Genomic DNA, 16,424 nt, shown 5'->3' with positions numbered 1-16,424 from the left:
AATGAATTCAACTAGCAGACACCAAGTTGCAGACAGATTGGAGAAAAGAGTTCTGGTTGTTGTATTATATGCTATTAACTTAAAATTAATCAATTCTGTGCATATTTAAAAGGCCAGAAGAAAGGATTCTGAGAGTTTTCAATTTGAAGAAAATTGTTTCAGTGTATATGTGTGTGTGTGTGTGTGTGTGTGTGTGTGTGTGTGTGTGTGTGTGTGTGTGTGTGTGTACATTTACTCTTATTGGAACATTATGCAATGTATCCATGCACCAAAACATGGCATGAGAGCTTGGAGTGAGGGTTCAGTGGGTAAAAGTATTTGTTTTATATAGTGGAAAACCTGAGGGCCTATCCTCAGAACCAAATACAAAGTAAGACATGATGGCACTCATTTATAATCTGGGCACTCCTGTGGTGAGGTGAAAAGTGGAGACTGGAGAATCACCCAGAAGCTCACATGTAAGCTAGCACAGAGTACACACTACAGTGGCAGAAACAAGAGAGATGCTTCCTCAACAAGGAGGAGAGAACCAGCTCTCAAAAATTGTCCTCTGACCTCCACACATGCTCTGTGGCTCACATGTGCCTGTGCGTACACACACACACACACACACACCACACACACACACACACACACACACACACACACACACACACACACACACACGATGATGGTGATGATGGTGATGATGATGATGATGATAATATTTTTAAATCACAATACCTCATAAATATATATGATTGTTCTGCATTGGTTATGATTAAAAAAATTTTAAAGTTCGTGTCAGTGCTTGAGTCTACAAGATCCTGAATTTTTTCCTGAAGTCTTACTCCTTTTCACTCCTAATTGGAAGTTGGCCAAGTTCAGAACAAAGACCACCAAAAAAACCCACGCCAGAGGCTACAGCACTCGATGTGAGTTCAGTAACCTGCCTAAGAGGACCAAGAAGCATACACCCCAATCCCAGTGTGCCACCAAGGTCTTCTCAAAAATGCCTAAAACCTACCAATGGGAAGGAGAGCTTCCTCCATGTCAACACCCCACGTTAGAATCTTTTGCAAAGTTTTATACTTAAGTTGTTTTTTTTAATTTACGTTTTGTGGCTGCAGGAATGGCACAGTGGTTAAGAGCACATACTGCTCTTGCAGCGGACCCAAGTTTGGTTCTCAGCACCTGTGTCACGTGGCTCACAACTGCTTGTGACTCCAGCTCCAGATGGATCCAATGCCTATGGGCACCTCAGGCATCTACACTTATGTGCACAAACCCACATGCAGACAGACAGACAGACAGACAGACACACACACAATTAAAAATAAAGTAAAAACTTTTTAAACTGTATTTATTTGTTTGTTTGCTGTGTGTGTACAAACACGTGTGCCATGACTTATGGTTGGAGGTCAGAGGACAACTTGCAGGAGTCGGTTCTCTCCTTCTACCATGTGGGTCCCAGGGATGGAACTCAGGTTGTGAGTCCTGGCGGCAAGTGCCTTTACCTGACCCATGTGCTTTCATTTTAGAAGGAAACGTGTGTGTATTAGCACAATGTATTAGCTAGGGCTCTCTCCATGTGCGTATCATATAGAGTTATACATCCACACGTGTAAATACACATGCACACATATATGTCTGTGTAATTATAGAAGAGAGTTGATTAGGTTGAATGTCATAACTGTTGGCTGAGTAATTCCCCCAATGAGTGTTTCCATGCTGGAGAGCCAGCAATCCAGGAGCTCTTCAGTCCATGAATCTGGACACCTCAGGAAAACAGAGGCCAGTGATGCAGCTTCAGGGTGAGGCTGACAGCTTGCAAGCTCCACGGAGAACCACCGGTGAGAGCCTGTACTGAAAGGCTGAAGAGAGTGGCATCTGAGGTCCACTGGAGTGGAGCTTGCTCATGCTGTTTGCTTCCCCTGCTCCCGCTTCTGTCTGGACCTCTGAATAGTTGGATGCTGCTGCCATATTTAGAGTGGGTTTCTGCTGGTTGTTGTCCCGTGCTCCAGTCATCTCCACACCTTCTTGGGCACATCCAGAAGTGTGCTTCACTGATCCCCTGGATATCTCTCAACCACACCACGTGGACAGTCAAGATAAAGCATCCTGTGCAGGCCAGTGACACCCACAAGGTTATCTGACCATCTTCTTAGCGAACCAGACAAAGCTTTCAAATACTGTGCCCAGCTACGGAGTCTAAACCTTTGCCTGGTCCCTAGGCATTCAGTCTATGGTGCAGTTCTGTCCTCTGAGTGCTGGCACACTAACCTAACACCTGGAGCCTGTGTGTGTCCTACCTGACCTTGCAAAGGGTTTTGTGGATGTAACTGATATGAAGACCTTGAGATAGGAGATCATGGTGGCCGTGAAGATGTACTCAGGACAATCATAAAGGTCCCCTGAATATGAAAGCAGGAAGGTCAGAAGGTTAGAGAGATGTGACTACAGGTGGGTGTGGTGGTGCATGCCTGTAACCCTGTAACTGGACAGTCTCAGGCAGGAGTATTGCTCTGAGTTCAAGGCAAACCTGTCTATGGAATAGGTTTAAAGCCACTGAGTCTCTCTCTCTCTCTCTCTCTCTCTCTCTCTCTCTCTCTCTCTCTCTCTCTCTCTCTCTCTCTGTCTCTCTTTGGTTTTTCGAGACAGGGTTTCTCTGTGTAGTTTTGGTGCCTGTCCTCACAGAGATCCACCTGGCCTCCTGAGTGCTGGGATTAAAGGCGTGCGCCGCCACCGCCGCCGCCGCCGCCACCACCACCACCCAGCAAGACACTTTCTTAAAAATCTAAAACAACAACAAATCTGTGGTTAGAGAGGCAGAGACCATGCTCACAGAAGGAGGGACGGGGGAAGGAAGCAGGGAGAGTGAGAGCGAGAGAGGCAGAGGGACAGAGAGACAGGGAGAAAAAAAATCTAAAAGTGGTTTCTAGAAGTTGCATATGGTAAATCCTTTAAGGGACTGCACCTAGACTGGCCAGTGTACACTTAACAAACCAACTGTTTGCTAACATATTTGGTTGTTTCAAGCCATTGGGTTTATGGTGATTTGTTAGTGGCAATCAGAAATTAATACAGAATGCGGTACCTGGGCCAGAGTGCTGCTGTAATAAATCATAGAAATGGCTCTCGAATTGAGCAATACACAGAGACTGGAAGTCTGAGAATGATGGGAAAGGACAAACACATTCTGGAATAAAGTGTTGGCAGCAACAGTAAATGAACGAATCCTACTTGGCTTCCTTGAGTGCCTAACCACAGCCGGTGCTCTGTGCTCAGTTTCATTGTGCAAGGACCAAGGAACCCGTGCTTGCTTCGAGAAACAGAAACCAAGTCAATATTTCACAAAAATGAGCAGATAGGACTTGCAAATACAGTAGGAGCAGGCTATGGGGGTAGGATGGGGTTAAGTGCATGTGCCCCCATCCCTTTCCCTTTCCTCCTCTCAGGTCCTTTGCAGCCAGTCAGCCTGGCATCAGAGACCCCTTGTTCTACAAGCTGCAAAGCAGAGACCTACTCATTTCTACTTTACTCCCTCTTTGCCTCTATGCACCCACTGTGATTTGAAATTTTTCAGACCAGTAATCAACAGTGATGGCCATTGAATGTGGAATCGAGGGTCAGTGAATTCCACACAACAAAACCTGCAAATTTTGCTGTCTGATGTATCGGGGCCCTTGCAACTCTCTGAAGGAAACCCTCTGCTTCAGCCAGAAAGTCTGGTTTGGCTCAGGAATGCTCCAACTCTGAGCAATGCAAACTTCCCAGAAGACATACTCCTAAATCAGAAGGGAACTTTGGCCCCTGTTCATCTCTACAACACCCCACCCCCCATGCCTTCCCCGCTGAATTGATAGACTGAGTCAGTGTCAGCTCAGGTGTTCTTCCTGCCAGCCAGAGTTCTTCCCAGCACTGGATGCTGCCAAAGGCATTGCTGGGTCTTGCTTGACAGTATCTTTCTCCCCACCAGATGGAGAAGGTGAGCACGATGAGAGTTTTTTTCCTAGAAAAAGATGCTCATTCTCCCTTGCGGAGAGGCTGTCTGTGTCCAAACGTCCCGTGCCACGGGCCTCAGCTGGACATTCAGAGAGAGAAAAGTCTATCCATTTGAACGGACAGCCTAGGCTCCTGGGTGTGAAGTAGGGTGGTGATAGAAAGAAACTCATTCAGGTTTCAGAGAAGCTGCCCCATTACCAAGTTCAGGAAAGGTCTGTACCTTAAGCCATTTCCCCCAGCCCAGCACGTCCTTCTCTAGACTTGTCTCTTGGACCCCATATCCAGCCCTCATCAGTTGATGGGCCACAGTCCATCACTTGTCGCCACTTCTTCGTGAAGCCATCCAGATGCATTTGCTGAAGCTCTCCCTGAGCCTCTGAATGGGACACATCCCTCTTCACTGGACCAAAGAGTTTCAGCTTTTTCCTTTGAACAACAAGGTCAGAGGCAGTACCGTGCCCCCACTTTCACATTCAAAACCCCATTACCTGATGTGCATCTGACCTTATCTGATTGTTTCTCTCTCCCTTCTCCCTTGGATGCAACTTGACATACACGTGGCCCCATCTGATTTTTTTCTCTCTCTTCACCTTTCGCTGTACATACGATTCTCATTTCTGCCTTTAGCTATTCCCCCCACCCCACCTTTTTTTTTCTTCATGTTTCTGTGTTTTCCTGGAAAAATTCTAACCATTATCAAGGGTAAGTTCATGTCTTCCTCTCTCTATGAAGACTTAACATAACCTTCTCATAGAAGATGGCTAAGGGTCCCCTCCATTCTCCACTGCCTGCATTGACTATCCAATTAGGGAATCAACTGGAGAGTTACAGATAGAAGTGATGTATCCCAGTTCAAGGGCGGCTGAACACATGACATGAAGGACTGCGGCTTTTGTCAAGCAGGTGACTGAGAAGCAATACTGGGAACTAGAGCAATGGTCCTAGCATACCTGATTGGGCCCATTTTAAAGAGTCTATGACACTCAAATGAGACCATCCAGTACAAAAGACTGAGCCGTTCATTCTCCCATCCCTCCATAATATGTGTCCCACCTGTGCTTTCCTCCAAGCTTATGTACCCTTAGCTTTTCAATTTCCCTCAAGGAAACACCCAAAGTCAGACTGTGTACAAAAAATAATTTATTTCTCTTAATAATCAGAAATATCTATTTTATAATAATATTTTAAACAATGCCTAGAAATCTCAAACACAAAGTTTTTCCATTCATCTTTACAAAATTCATCTCTCATAACATTTAAGGTATAGCACTGAGGTTCACAGTGAAAAGGAAAACAGTGGAACCACATTTTGCATGAGAAATCCTAGTATTCAGGGAAGGGGATATAAAAACATCAATAAGTTAAATATGTTTAACATTACTTAAGGCATCACATTCCGAGTCACACTAGTTCACTATCATACTGGTCACTCTTTAGAAGTTCTTGAACGTGCTGTGGGAAAGGTCATAGTAGATGCATTAACTGTAGGTCGGTGGGTCAAGTTCGCATTCAAAGGTGCTGAAGATCTCACAGTAGATGCAATTTTAGTTACAGTTGTAGTTTCTGATCTCGCTTGGTTCTGGTCCAGTTTTCTTGTGTACGTCTGGACCCACTCCTGCTTGGGGTCAGCACAGATCTCTCTTTTGAGCTTGGTGATGAAACTGTGGAAAGAGAGAAGACATGGTCAGATGAAGTCCAATGGCTGGATGAGGAGAGAATATGTAGGGCTAAAGAGGGAAGTCAGGGGGGAAAGGGAACTCAGGGTGACCTGCTCCTCCTGCAGGTTTTCCAGGACAAACTCATGAAATTAGAATACCCTGAACAACATCCGTATAGACAGTGCTGTTGGGAATGGCTTTTTCCTCCTTGGCCTCTGTTTTCCCTTTGGGAATCACTTGATATTGGGTCTGAGTGTGTGGCTGACTATAAGTCCATGGGGACCACCCCTTGCTCTCTAGGAAGGACTTTGGACCAGGGAGGGCTCATATATGTAACTCACATCACAGCTTCTCTGGGACACTTGCTGTTGGTGATTCTCTTGTAGCTCTCCAGCCTCTTCTCTGGGATCTTCTTGCTGGTGAACATGTAGCAGCAGGTGAGTGGGGCATTAACTGCATCTGGAGAATAAACCAGAAAGGGGAAGCACATTAGGACAAGATAGATGCTTCTGACCTCAGAGAAGAGAAGGGCCACAAGGAAAAGACAGCTTCAGCAGCAGTGGATGTAAACCCCGATACATCGGAGCTGGGATGTGATCACTGACACACTGACTCAGGTATTTGTGTTTTAAAGTAAGTTCACACTCTTGGATGAAGGGATGTCATTAAAACTAGGTGACTCTGGGGGCTGTCTTTAGGAAGAGCTAAGAAGTCAAATTACCAGAGTCCAAGAAAATGACCTGGGGACCTTACTCTATGCTTATACTGAAATCTATATCTGGTCCTGACTATCTGTAGTATCAACCCCTTCTGCTACGCTGCTATCCCTGGAAGCTGGACTGGGCGAAACAGAGATCTCGGGTCTCTTCCCTTTCCCTCCTCTAACTGGAGAAGCACATCAACCTAAGCCCCTCTTTGGTTCCCCAGGTTCTCTAACACTGAGGAGGGTAGTGGGAGTAGGAACCACATAAAGATGTAATTCCAGATTTAGATCTTAGAAGAATTAAAACTCTGGTTCAGGCTCTTCCCAGAAGCAACTGCGTAACTGGGTTGGCTCTTTGCCCTTCTCTCAGCTGCCTTTCCTCAGGAAAAGAAAAGGGACCTGTTCAGGTGACACTACACTATGATGGCCCATGACAAGACAATCCAAAACGGGGTAACATGCTGTGAGGAGAAGGAAGCTGGGGTCTCACCTGGCTGAGCCAGTACATGGAGGCTGCAGGCAGCCGCTGTGAGCAGCAGGCACAGAAGTGATGTGGCAGAGACCTGCATGGTGGAGGAACAGAGAGCTGGCTTCAGAGAGAACTAATTGGCAGGCTCCGGGTTGGCCTCAGGCTCTCTGCTCTTCTGGCAGCTCTGCCTCAGCCTTTTATTGTAAGCCAGAGGGTGGAGTCAGGCAGAGGGCCTGGTCCCCAGGGACAGCGTCATCCTCGTCATCCTCGTCAGCGAGTGAGGAAAAGTGGAAAGAAAGTTGAATCTGCTGAGTAAGTACAGAGCCCTAGGAGGTTTCCAGGAAGTAAAAGAGAGAAGTTGCACTTGGAATTTGTGGCTTTTTCCAGCCACTGCTGGGGGTGAATGAAGCTGAGTAGGGAGGGGAAAAGAGGGAAGGAATGGGGAGCAGTCACACTAGCCTGACCACAAGTGTGATGGAGTGAGTGGACCTGCTTTCACTGAAATAAAGGGAAGTGGGCAAGGAAGGTGAGATCCTAAGGGAGATGGAAGCATATCCCTGCTTGCCCCAAGGGATCTTGGAGCTGGGAAAGGACCCCAATAAGTCCACGAAGTCCTCAATTAACATTTTTTGTTGAATAGGGCATTCACTCCACTTGGTGGCTCCCAGATACGTGGCAGAGCTTAAGAGCTTTGTAACATTGAAATGAATTGTCTGAGTTGTAAGATTCCAGACCTGGAAAGTCATACAAATCAGCGGATTCTGCAGAAGAGATTTCCATGTAAAACCCATGCAGTACTTAGTCTGTGCCAGGAATGTTTGGAACCCTTCACAATGCAAAGTCTCCAAATTCCCCAGCTCCAGTCAAAGAGGTATTGCTAATTCCCCATTATACAGATCAGGCAGCGGAGGCCCAGAAGGGTTGTAGGTAACTGCCCTGGGATCCTCTGGAATGGGAGCCAGGTAGGTCCAGTCTGAGCTATCATCATGTTCCATATTCTCTCTGTGCTCAAACTAACAGACAGCTAAGGGGCCGCGGAGAAACATTCCTGGTGGTTACGTCACTATGAACTAGGAGCCTGTGGTCAGCATTTATTACTCATGGTAGCGCCCCTCCCTGCTTTCTTCTGGATTTCCAGGGACCATGAGTAAGCTGAGGAGCCATATTTGGGGAAATGGAACGTCTGGCTTTACTCAGCTTTTCAGGCTTCGATTTCTCCAGAAACAGTAGGACCAGAGCAAGAAAATCTGAAAGTCCTCAGAACTAATTTCAGACAATTCTTTTACAAAAATAGTGGAGCTCTCATAGGCATGCCAGCAGCTGAGCAGAGTCTACCACTCGGGTGTCTTGATTCCCTCATCCCACTACAGTAGCCTCTGAGTCTTGCCTGGTGGACAGGGATGGACCTAGGACTCCATAGAGGGTCACAGAGACAATGCTATAAAGAAGTGAAGGTTCTTGGAAGAAAGCAGTTCACCAGTTACTGTGTTTGTATAATAAATAAGCATTATTAAACAAACAACTGTATTTAGTTCACAGTAAGTGGTCTTGGCAGCATTAGGATGGCTACTAGGAGCCAGACAGAATTAGCTCTCAAAAAATCTAATTACTCGTAGGTAACACAGGTGACACAGGGGGCTGATGCTCTCATCCAGGACACACTGATTCCAGAATCCCTGCCCCTGGACATGAGGTCTAACGTCTCATGATGGATGTTGGGATGTCTAGACTCTTGGGCAGAATTAGAAATAGGCAGGACAAAGAGAGGACAGGCCACTCATGTGCCGCTTCGCTGTACCTCTGGGGACCTTCTTTGTATTCTACAAGTGCCATCCATCATCCTGCTAGGCACTCTCCTCCTCACCAACTAGTGTCCAAACCCTTCTGAGTTTGGCTCAATCCTTTCCCTGTGGACTCACTCAAGTCTCCTCAAATATGTGAATTATTTTAGGCTTGCAGACAGTAGTTTTGCGTAGTCATGTCTTCCCAGACTCGCTCACTGTAACTTCCAAGAAGTTTTCCTGGTGTTCATAGGTGCTCATCTCTCATCTATGAGTGCATCATCTATGGAACCTAGTCATTCCTCAGGCTTTCTGTAGTGTTGACAAGTTGAGAAACGCCACTCTGACTCCTAAAAACCTAAGATGCAAAAGCCCCCCCCCAAGAATGTGTATAGTGTCACCTTCTCTTTCTTTGAGAGGAAATCTATTCCTGACTGATATACACGGACTGATATGGCCCATGGTCACAAGGGAAAGCCCTTGGTTTTGTGGAGTACTGGGATAGGCTTCTGAGCCTGGGAGGTCACTATTGGAAAGTGAATTGGCCACTGCAAGCCTCCGTTAACACAGGGGAGGAAACAGGGTGTGAATCATAAACCAAAGAAAGGAAAGTTATTGTTTAGCTCCCTCTCCCTTCACTCTGTCAACAAAGGATGCTCTTCCCAGCTGGTAGGTCAGAGGCAGAGTGAAAGAAGTGAGCGGAAATTCCCATTCTGAGGCAGGATTGGAAGTTCCCAGTTCCTTCAGGACAGATATTTGGCTGGAGTGTGCTCCAGATGCTGGGCTTGCCACCAAGTAGTTATCATGCGGGACTGAGAATCTGAAATGTCTCAACACAGGCCTGGGCTGAGCTCTGGTTTGGGAGCAGCCAAGGGAAAAGCCCGGGAAAGAGTCATAAAGGGGTGAGGATCGATATTCCAGTGGTCCCCAGCGTCCAGAAGTCCTGGGCCTTCTCTTTTTACCACCCAGATGAGCAATGGAAAGTTCCTCTCAGTGAATAATTTTTCTTCCTCCACATGGACCCTGGTCACTGTCACACACTCCCACTCAGTGTCAGAGTGGAAGAAAGAAGAAGTGATAGCGAGCTTTCTAGAAAGATCAGAAGCACTTCTGAGGCCTCAGCTGGCCACTTCCTCAGCTCTCTTGCTTGCTTACCCCTGATCTTCTGACCCACACTTTCAGACGACCTCCCCTGACCCCAAGTCTTTGAATGAGGTGCATAATTTGTGCCTGTCTACAGTCATCCTCCAGCAGCTACCCTCTACTCTCCCCAAATGAGCTCTCAGGTCCAGACGACCTCCCTTGACCCCCAGTCTTTGAGTGAGGCGCATAGTTGGTGTCTGTCTACAGCCATCCTCCAGCAGCTACCCTCTACTCTCCCCAAATGAGCTCTCAGGTCCAGGTAGACCAGGCCTGTGTACCTAAGACTTTGAATCTGCCATCCTTTCAAGAACCATGATTTTCCATTATACAGTCACAGAATGTCTAATGGAAAGGGGACCTCCAAGATGAAGTGCTCATTTCTCAGATGGAGGGACTGAGGCTAAGAACAAGGTCATGGCATGCCCAGGGTATCACAGAAGGCTAACTAAAGGAAGTATTCTTGCTGGCTTGTCTCGGAGCTTTCTCTGTGTTCTCTGCGATCTGGTCACATGATTGTGTGGTCAGCATCCCCCTTGGGTAAGCTGCAGGGAAAGGGCCACTGGAGGAGTGGGCCAGACTCAAAGAGCTGCTACCATTAAATACAACGAAGGTAAGGTAGAGCTTCAGAAGAAACCTGAGCCAGTGTTTATTCCAAGCCCCTGGCACCCAAGCATTTCCTGGTTCTGATGTGGCTATGCTCCAGTTCCCTTTTCATGAAGGAACTAAGGGTGTTTGCAGGATGAAAGTGGTACTGGTGGGCAGGGAATACTGGAAAAGAAAGAGGAGAGTCATTTGCAAGAGTCTGGGTTGGGTGGGAAGGGGCTCATCACTTCTATCGTCTCCTGGGCCAGTGGTAGGGGACAGGAACCTGAGTCATAAGGCGAGAGCTACCCTGGTGACAGGAAGAAGAGAGGTAAACTGGTGGGATGGCAGGAGTCTAACTCTGCAGCACCTTTGAGTTGCCCATTATAGAGAAGCTGCCATCTTCATTTGGGGCACAGGCGGCCTGAGCAGTGTGGTGATGGGTATAAGGCTCAGGCAAGCACATTTGAACCATCCCTGTGAAGGCACTGAGCTCTGAGCAGCCTTAGGTGTGGCGAGAGTCTTAGGGGAACAGTCTGTAGATCATCCAAATGGAGACAGAGACATTGTTTTAGTGGCCTTTAGTGGGATCTTGAACACATGTGTTTTGCTCACCCAAGGGAAAATAAAGAGACACACAGAAGAATTACATTGGCCAGACATACAGTGTCATGAAAGTTCCTGTGTGAATACAGCGAAGGCTGGGGTGGGACATTTGTGGTGCATTCAAGGGCTGGGCAGGTTTTAAACTTGAATTCTCACTTTGTGGAGGAAAGACACATGTTGGAGAAAAATCTCTGGACACTGCACATTTTAGAATGCTTATGTAGCCCTTGGCATCTTACGAAGAGCAGATGCTAATTCAGTGGGCCCGAGGACTAAGATGTGCATTTCTGACCAGGTAGGTGCTGCTGCAAGGGTCCAACTCCCTTAGAATCACTTGGAAAGAGGAAAGGATAGAAAAAGATGCTTAGGGAATGAGCCGCCATGAGTTACTCATCTCTTCCAGACTAGCTTCCTGCCTGTGGTCCCTGCATAAGCCTCCAGGACTAGAGTATGGTGCTGTCCATAGCAATTTCATCTTTTTTTCTAGAGAAATGGTCCACGATTCTCTTGGGTCTTCAGGCTTCAAAAGAAGGAAGTACAGACGAAAAGAAGAAATGAGAGAAAAAGGCAAGAGTAATATAATAAATGAAGGGAGCAGAAAAGGGAGGCTGGCAGAATACGAAGAACCATCAGTTATGTTATAGTGCCACAGCCAGAGGCCTGTCTCTGCCTCTGTCCAGCTATGGGGCCTTGAGAAAGTCCCTTGACCTCTCTGGACCTCTTGTGTGGAAGGTGGTGAGTAAACAGCTGTTTCTAACATCATCGTGTGACTTGTATGAAGAAACAAACCAAGGTGCTTTGTAAGCATCCCGCAAAGATCTGTGTCAGCCTAAAGGGTTGATGGACATGGACCTGGGGACATCTAGAGGCACATGGCCACTCCAGTAGTGTGCTCCTGACCTTGAGTTTACTATGTAGCCCAGGACGACCTGAAACTAGTAACTCTTCTTCTGCCTCAGCTTTTGGAGTGCTGGGATTACAGGCATGTATTCTATGTCTGGTTCTTGCCATCTTTCTGGGAGAGGGACAGTAAGGTTCTATTTTACTAAACTGTCTCTCACCCCTTCTGTCCTATCTGCCCTGAAGTAGAAAGCCTTTTGGGGTCAAGAGAATAGCTGAAGGGCAGAGAGAGCAGTTGTAGAGCCAATCCAGGACCCCAGCAAAACAGTCAGCTCACAAAGCTCTCTAGCAAAGCCTGGCCTTGACTTGTCCTTGTCTGCTTTGCACCAACTCACCACCACCACTACCACCACCACCACCACCACCACCACCATCACCACCACCACCACCCCTCAACCCCACTTTTCACTTTTGGAACATGCTGTGCTCCATCCCACCTCAAAGCTTTTGTCCACACTGGATCTCAGCTCCTGTGACAGTACCATTGTTCAAATCACTCACAAACAATCCAAGCCACTCAACTTATTTTAAAACAGTAGAATGGTTGAACACAAGGCACGGGAATTGGGAGAAAAGCGGGGGCTTCTGGTCTTTCCTTTCATTTGTTTGAGAAGGAGCAAGTGACAATGTTGGAAGGTGAGAAGCTGTAGTAGAGAAAGTGCCTTCAGGGGCTATGTGGATCCCTTGAACTGGGGTGATCTGGTTCCCCCACTTACTGGTTATAGTTAGTTACATGCTGAAGAGCGAAGTTTTATCTGCCCACAGAAAGAGGCTTATTGATTCATACCTTTAGCTGTCTGGGCAGTGGACTGCCTTGCAAAGCACTGACTCCATTCTGAAGCCTATCCTGCCTTTCCTGTAAGTCAGCAGAGAGAATCTGAAGGGAGATGTAAATGCCGTTCATCCAGTCCAGAAGGGTAGTCATCAGAAGTGGTTTTGAAAATACACTCTCTCTTCGGGCTTCAAAGCCCTAAATAAATCTCCCCTTTGAAATATTCACCACCCAAAACTATAGCTGTGGCAATAAGACTTCACAACACATGGTCCTTAGCGAGTGCTTGCGTGGCTTGAGAACAGCAGGCCTTAGGGGTGATAGGCACGTGGGTGGGCGGGACCTTCTGTCTAGCTCACTCCTGCACTCCAGCATTAGCACCAAGCATTGGGGTCTCAACAAGAATTGAAGGATCAGATAGGTGTGATGGTGCATATCTAAAATCCCAGGACTAGGGAGGCTGAGGCAGGAAAACCATTTGCGTTTGAGGCCAGCCTGGGCTGTATATAGCCAGTTTCTGACAGAAAGAAAGAGGGGGGGCGGGAGAAGGGAGAGAGGGAGGGAAGGAAGAAAAGAAAGTGATGAATGAATTAGGTAGGGCAAATACAGCTGAACAGTTTCATGGAAATCCTGCAGTTGAAGTCCTGCACTGTCTGATGGCAACGTCTATGTGTGGGGTGAAACAGAGCACCAGAGGTGACAGTCAGTGTCAGTGCCGGTTTTAGGGTGCAGACAAGCTGTGTGCATATGGGTGTGAGTGTATGTAGTGTGTGTATGCTGTGGAAAGTGGCAGTTGACACAGATTTTGACATTTTCCAGCAAGATGGCCAGCTACATATTTCCACTATGGAAGCACTTTCCTGTCTGGCGAACCCCTGATGGAATCAAAGCAGACACTTGGAAATGGGTTTTTGGAAGCAGAGAGGGGTTTTTGTTAGTGCCAAAGTGACTCCTCCCCAGGTTCTAGGAGGGGCTGGAAGTAGAAGATGGATATATGTGCTTCCGGATCAAATGCCTTCCCAAGAAGAGGTCAATAAAAACCCTTTCTTCAGAGTCCAACATTGTTAGACACTGAGAATCTCTGGGTTTTCCAGCTTGATCGGTCATCTGACTTCAACGCCAAGTCTGAGGAGTCAATGGGTGGAGTGTGTCTGGCTTGCCCTTCCGTGATGCGAGAGTCATCCTGCTTTGAGGGCAGTGTCCAGACCTCTAAGTCCACATCAATGCTACAGCTTTGGAGCTGCAAGGGCAGCTTTGGGAGAAGGCTGCAGAAGGCATTATCAAACAAGGACCAGGTCAAGCTTTGGGTATTAGGAAGCCAACAAGCCGTGTTTACTCTTGTGGCAGCCATGACAACAATGACAGCCATGAGCTTTGGCCATTGGAAAGTGGGTCAGGCAACCTGACTCCTGCTTTGCCAGCAGGACCCAAGGCTTGACTGGATGGGTTCTTCATAGTTCTTGGGCATGGTGAGAAAGTTGGGTGGGACACTTTCTTCCTAAGATAGACAGTTTGGGAGGACCTGAACTGTCCAGGCTCTCAAGTGACATGGACTGTGCCATAATACATATCTATTGTTCCTACTGTGGCTGGCCCAGCACACAGCAACCACAACACCTTGTTTCCCCCTTTCCCCCCAGAAAAGTTAGGATAACCTCATATTCCAGCATTTCAGCAGATGCCTTATCATTATGCAATTCTGATTTAATGCCAGTTTTCAACAGAAAAATTTGGGTATTTACTGAGTGCCTTCTAGAACTTCTATGCAGTTAATAAGGAAAGGTTTCAAAATTACAAGGTTCCCCAAACCATAATCCAATTTATGTCCTTGAGGATTTATTACACTGTGGGACTCATGCCAAGGTCCTTGTAAGTCTAAGTGGGCTGGTAGTGTTAGTCTGGATTGTTTGTTTGTTTTGTTTTCTGAGATAGGACCTTGATATGTAGCCTAGGCTGGTTAGAACACACTATGTGGTCCAGACTGGCCCCCAAACCATGATTTTCCTGTCTCAGTCCCCCGAGGGCTGTGATTACAGGTGTACACCACTACGTCCAGCTTTTCCCCCTGTTTTATGGATGCAGAAATTGAGTCTTCCCGGGCCTATGTGCCCAAGGAAAAGAGAGCTGGGGAGTAGCGGAGCTAAGATTCTGAGATTCAAATTCAGGGCTGTTTACTCCTGGGCTAGTCTTCCCTTTGCTTGACAATGCTGTCATTGGGGCCTTTCTTCTCTAAGCCCCCCCCCTCCTGGTTCTTCTCCTTTCTCTTCATCCTAAGGCTTGCCTTTCAACAGCACCCCCTCACATCCTGCAAGAGCTGGCTTGGTAAGAAGGTGAAAGATGCAGGGAATTTGAGGAAAGGCAGTTCTCACACTTCTTACGTTTCTCTCTTCAGGAGAATCCATCAGGCCTTTTGGGTCTAGCTGCCAAGGCCACACCTCAGACTATTTATTGTCCCGACTCTCCCTATTCCACAACACCCAACTTAGCAGCCTGATCCTTCCACCACAGCTGGCTGCTTCCTTCTGCATCTACAGCATCAGCTCTGTCAGGTCCCTCAGCCACTGTCCAGCCTCCTTTCCTTCCAGTATATCTGGTGTTAGGCACTCTCTCACCAGCACACTCATCCCACCATCACTAGGCTGCTGTTCCATGGCACGTGGGTGCCCAGACCTAGGTCATCTGCTATGATCATCTCCTATCCCTGAAGACTCAACTCTAGGTTGTTGTCTCTCTTGAGGACTTCCTATCTCCTTGATGGCAAATGGTTTAGGGTATCAGTAGGCTCTGCAGGGCCCTTTCACTTCTTCTAGACTCTAGAGTCTGGAGGGTTCTTATGTCTTCTCTGCCATGCTCTGGGATGCCTCTCATGTCCTTCCAGGCAGCACCATAATCTCAGGTTTGGCACCGTCTTGTCTTCACCAGTGAAAACAGAGACCATGAGATAAGAACTCTCCAGCACCCACGTGGAAACTTCTGTCTTCATGTTGGTACATCTCCTCTGTCTTGGATAAAGAGCTGCTTGCTCTGAGCAAGGGTTATGCCTCCATCTGTATCTCTGACTTTCAGTTGCTTCCCTTAGAGACTGGCACTTTTTCTTGGGAGGGGCCTCTTCTGTCTCTTTCTATCTCATTTCTTCCACTCCACATGCTAAATTTCCCTCGTTGTTTTAAAGGTGCATTTTTCTTAGTCTTAGATTCCCTTGAGTTTCTCCCATGTCTCACAATCCTTTTATGAAAAACGCTTTTGAACAATTGTCCCTACATTTTCACCTCCAATAGTTTCCTAGCCAATTGCCATTTATCTTCCACATTCAGAGTTCAAATGAAATTCTTAGAGTCTTGGCAATGTCTTCATCACCTAATGTGAAGAATTCTTAGTAGATATGATCCAACTTGAACCCACACTCCCCATCAACCCTGTTAACTGTCCTTTTTGGGCAATGGTCTGGGCATCTACTCTCTCTTCATATCACTCTCTGTCTCTTCTTCCTGTCTTCTCTATTCATCCTTAAGTCCTTAAGTCACCCCCCCCCAGAAGAGTTTTCAAGATGGTGGTCCGTATTCTATCCCAGCCTGTGGTCATAATACTCTTCCGTGCTTAAAACAAATGTAATCAATTTTCAGAACTTCAAATTAGAACATTTCTCATTTAAATTTGGATTCCTGGCTTTCTTTATAAAGCTATTTTGGCAGTACTGAGTCCCCAGGATATTAGAGAGGCAGAGGCAGGGGTCCATCTTTGTGAACCCCATATTTATAGGGCACAAAGACCACCTACCTCTCTGCCTAACTTCTCTGCCATCTTCTGCCTGGTCCATTTCATGTGC

The 16,424-nt window shown here is 47.0% G+C and overlaps 1 protein-coding gene across 1 annotated transcript; it reads right to left on the bottom strand.

Annotated features, from left to right (window-relative positions):
• Nucleotides 1–5,107: 5,107 nt before the first annotated feature.
• Nucleotides 5,108–6,983, bottom strand: LOC102918105 (C-C motif chemokine 2-like). Its single transcript, XM_006990058.4, has 3 exons — nucleotides 6,836–6,983; nucleotides 5,984–6,101; nucleotides 5,108–5,645 (listed from the first exon to the last, which is right to left on the bottom strand). The coding sequence occupies exons 1-3, from the start codon at nucleotides 6,912–6,914 to the stop codon at nucleotides 5,411–5,413; spliced, it is 432 nt and encodes a 143-aa protein (XP_006990120.2). The 5' UTR covers nucleotides 6,915–6,983; the 3' UTR covers nucleotides 5,108–5,410.
• Between the last annotated feature and the right edge of the window lie 9,441 nt (nucleotides 6,984–16,424).

This window comes from Peromyscus maniculatus, chromosome 8, assembly GCF_049852395.1.
Source record: "Peromyscus maniculatus bairdii isolate BWxNUB_F1_BW_parent chromosome 8, HU_Pman_BW_mat_3.1, whole genome shotgun sequence".
Classification (NCBI taxonomy): Eukaryota; Metazoa; Chordata; class Mammalia; order Rodentia; family Cricetidae; genus Peromyscus; species Peromyscus maniculatus.
The sequence above is the reverse complement of the archived record's forward strand: the minus strand, read 5'-3'. Positions and strand labels throughout refer to the sequence as shown.

Bases quoted from the DNA above. Each gene is read 5' to 3' on its own strand.
- LOC102918105 (XM_006990058.4), bottom strand. From the start codon at position 6,914: ATGCAGGTCTCTGCCACATCACTTCTGTGCCTGCTGCTCACAGCGGCT. The intron at 6,102-6,835 runs GTGAGACCCCAG...TTTATTCTCCAG, and splicing joins CCATGTACTGGCTCAGCCAG to ATGCAGTTAATGCCCCACTC. The intron at 5,646-5,983 runs GTGAGTTACATA...CTCTTTCCACAG, and splicing joins TGTCCCAGAGAAGCTGTGAT to TTTCATCACCAAGCTCAAAA.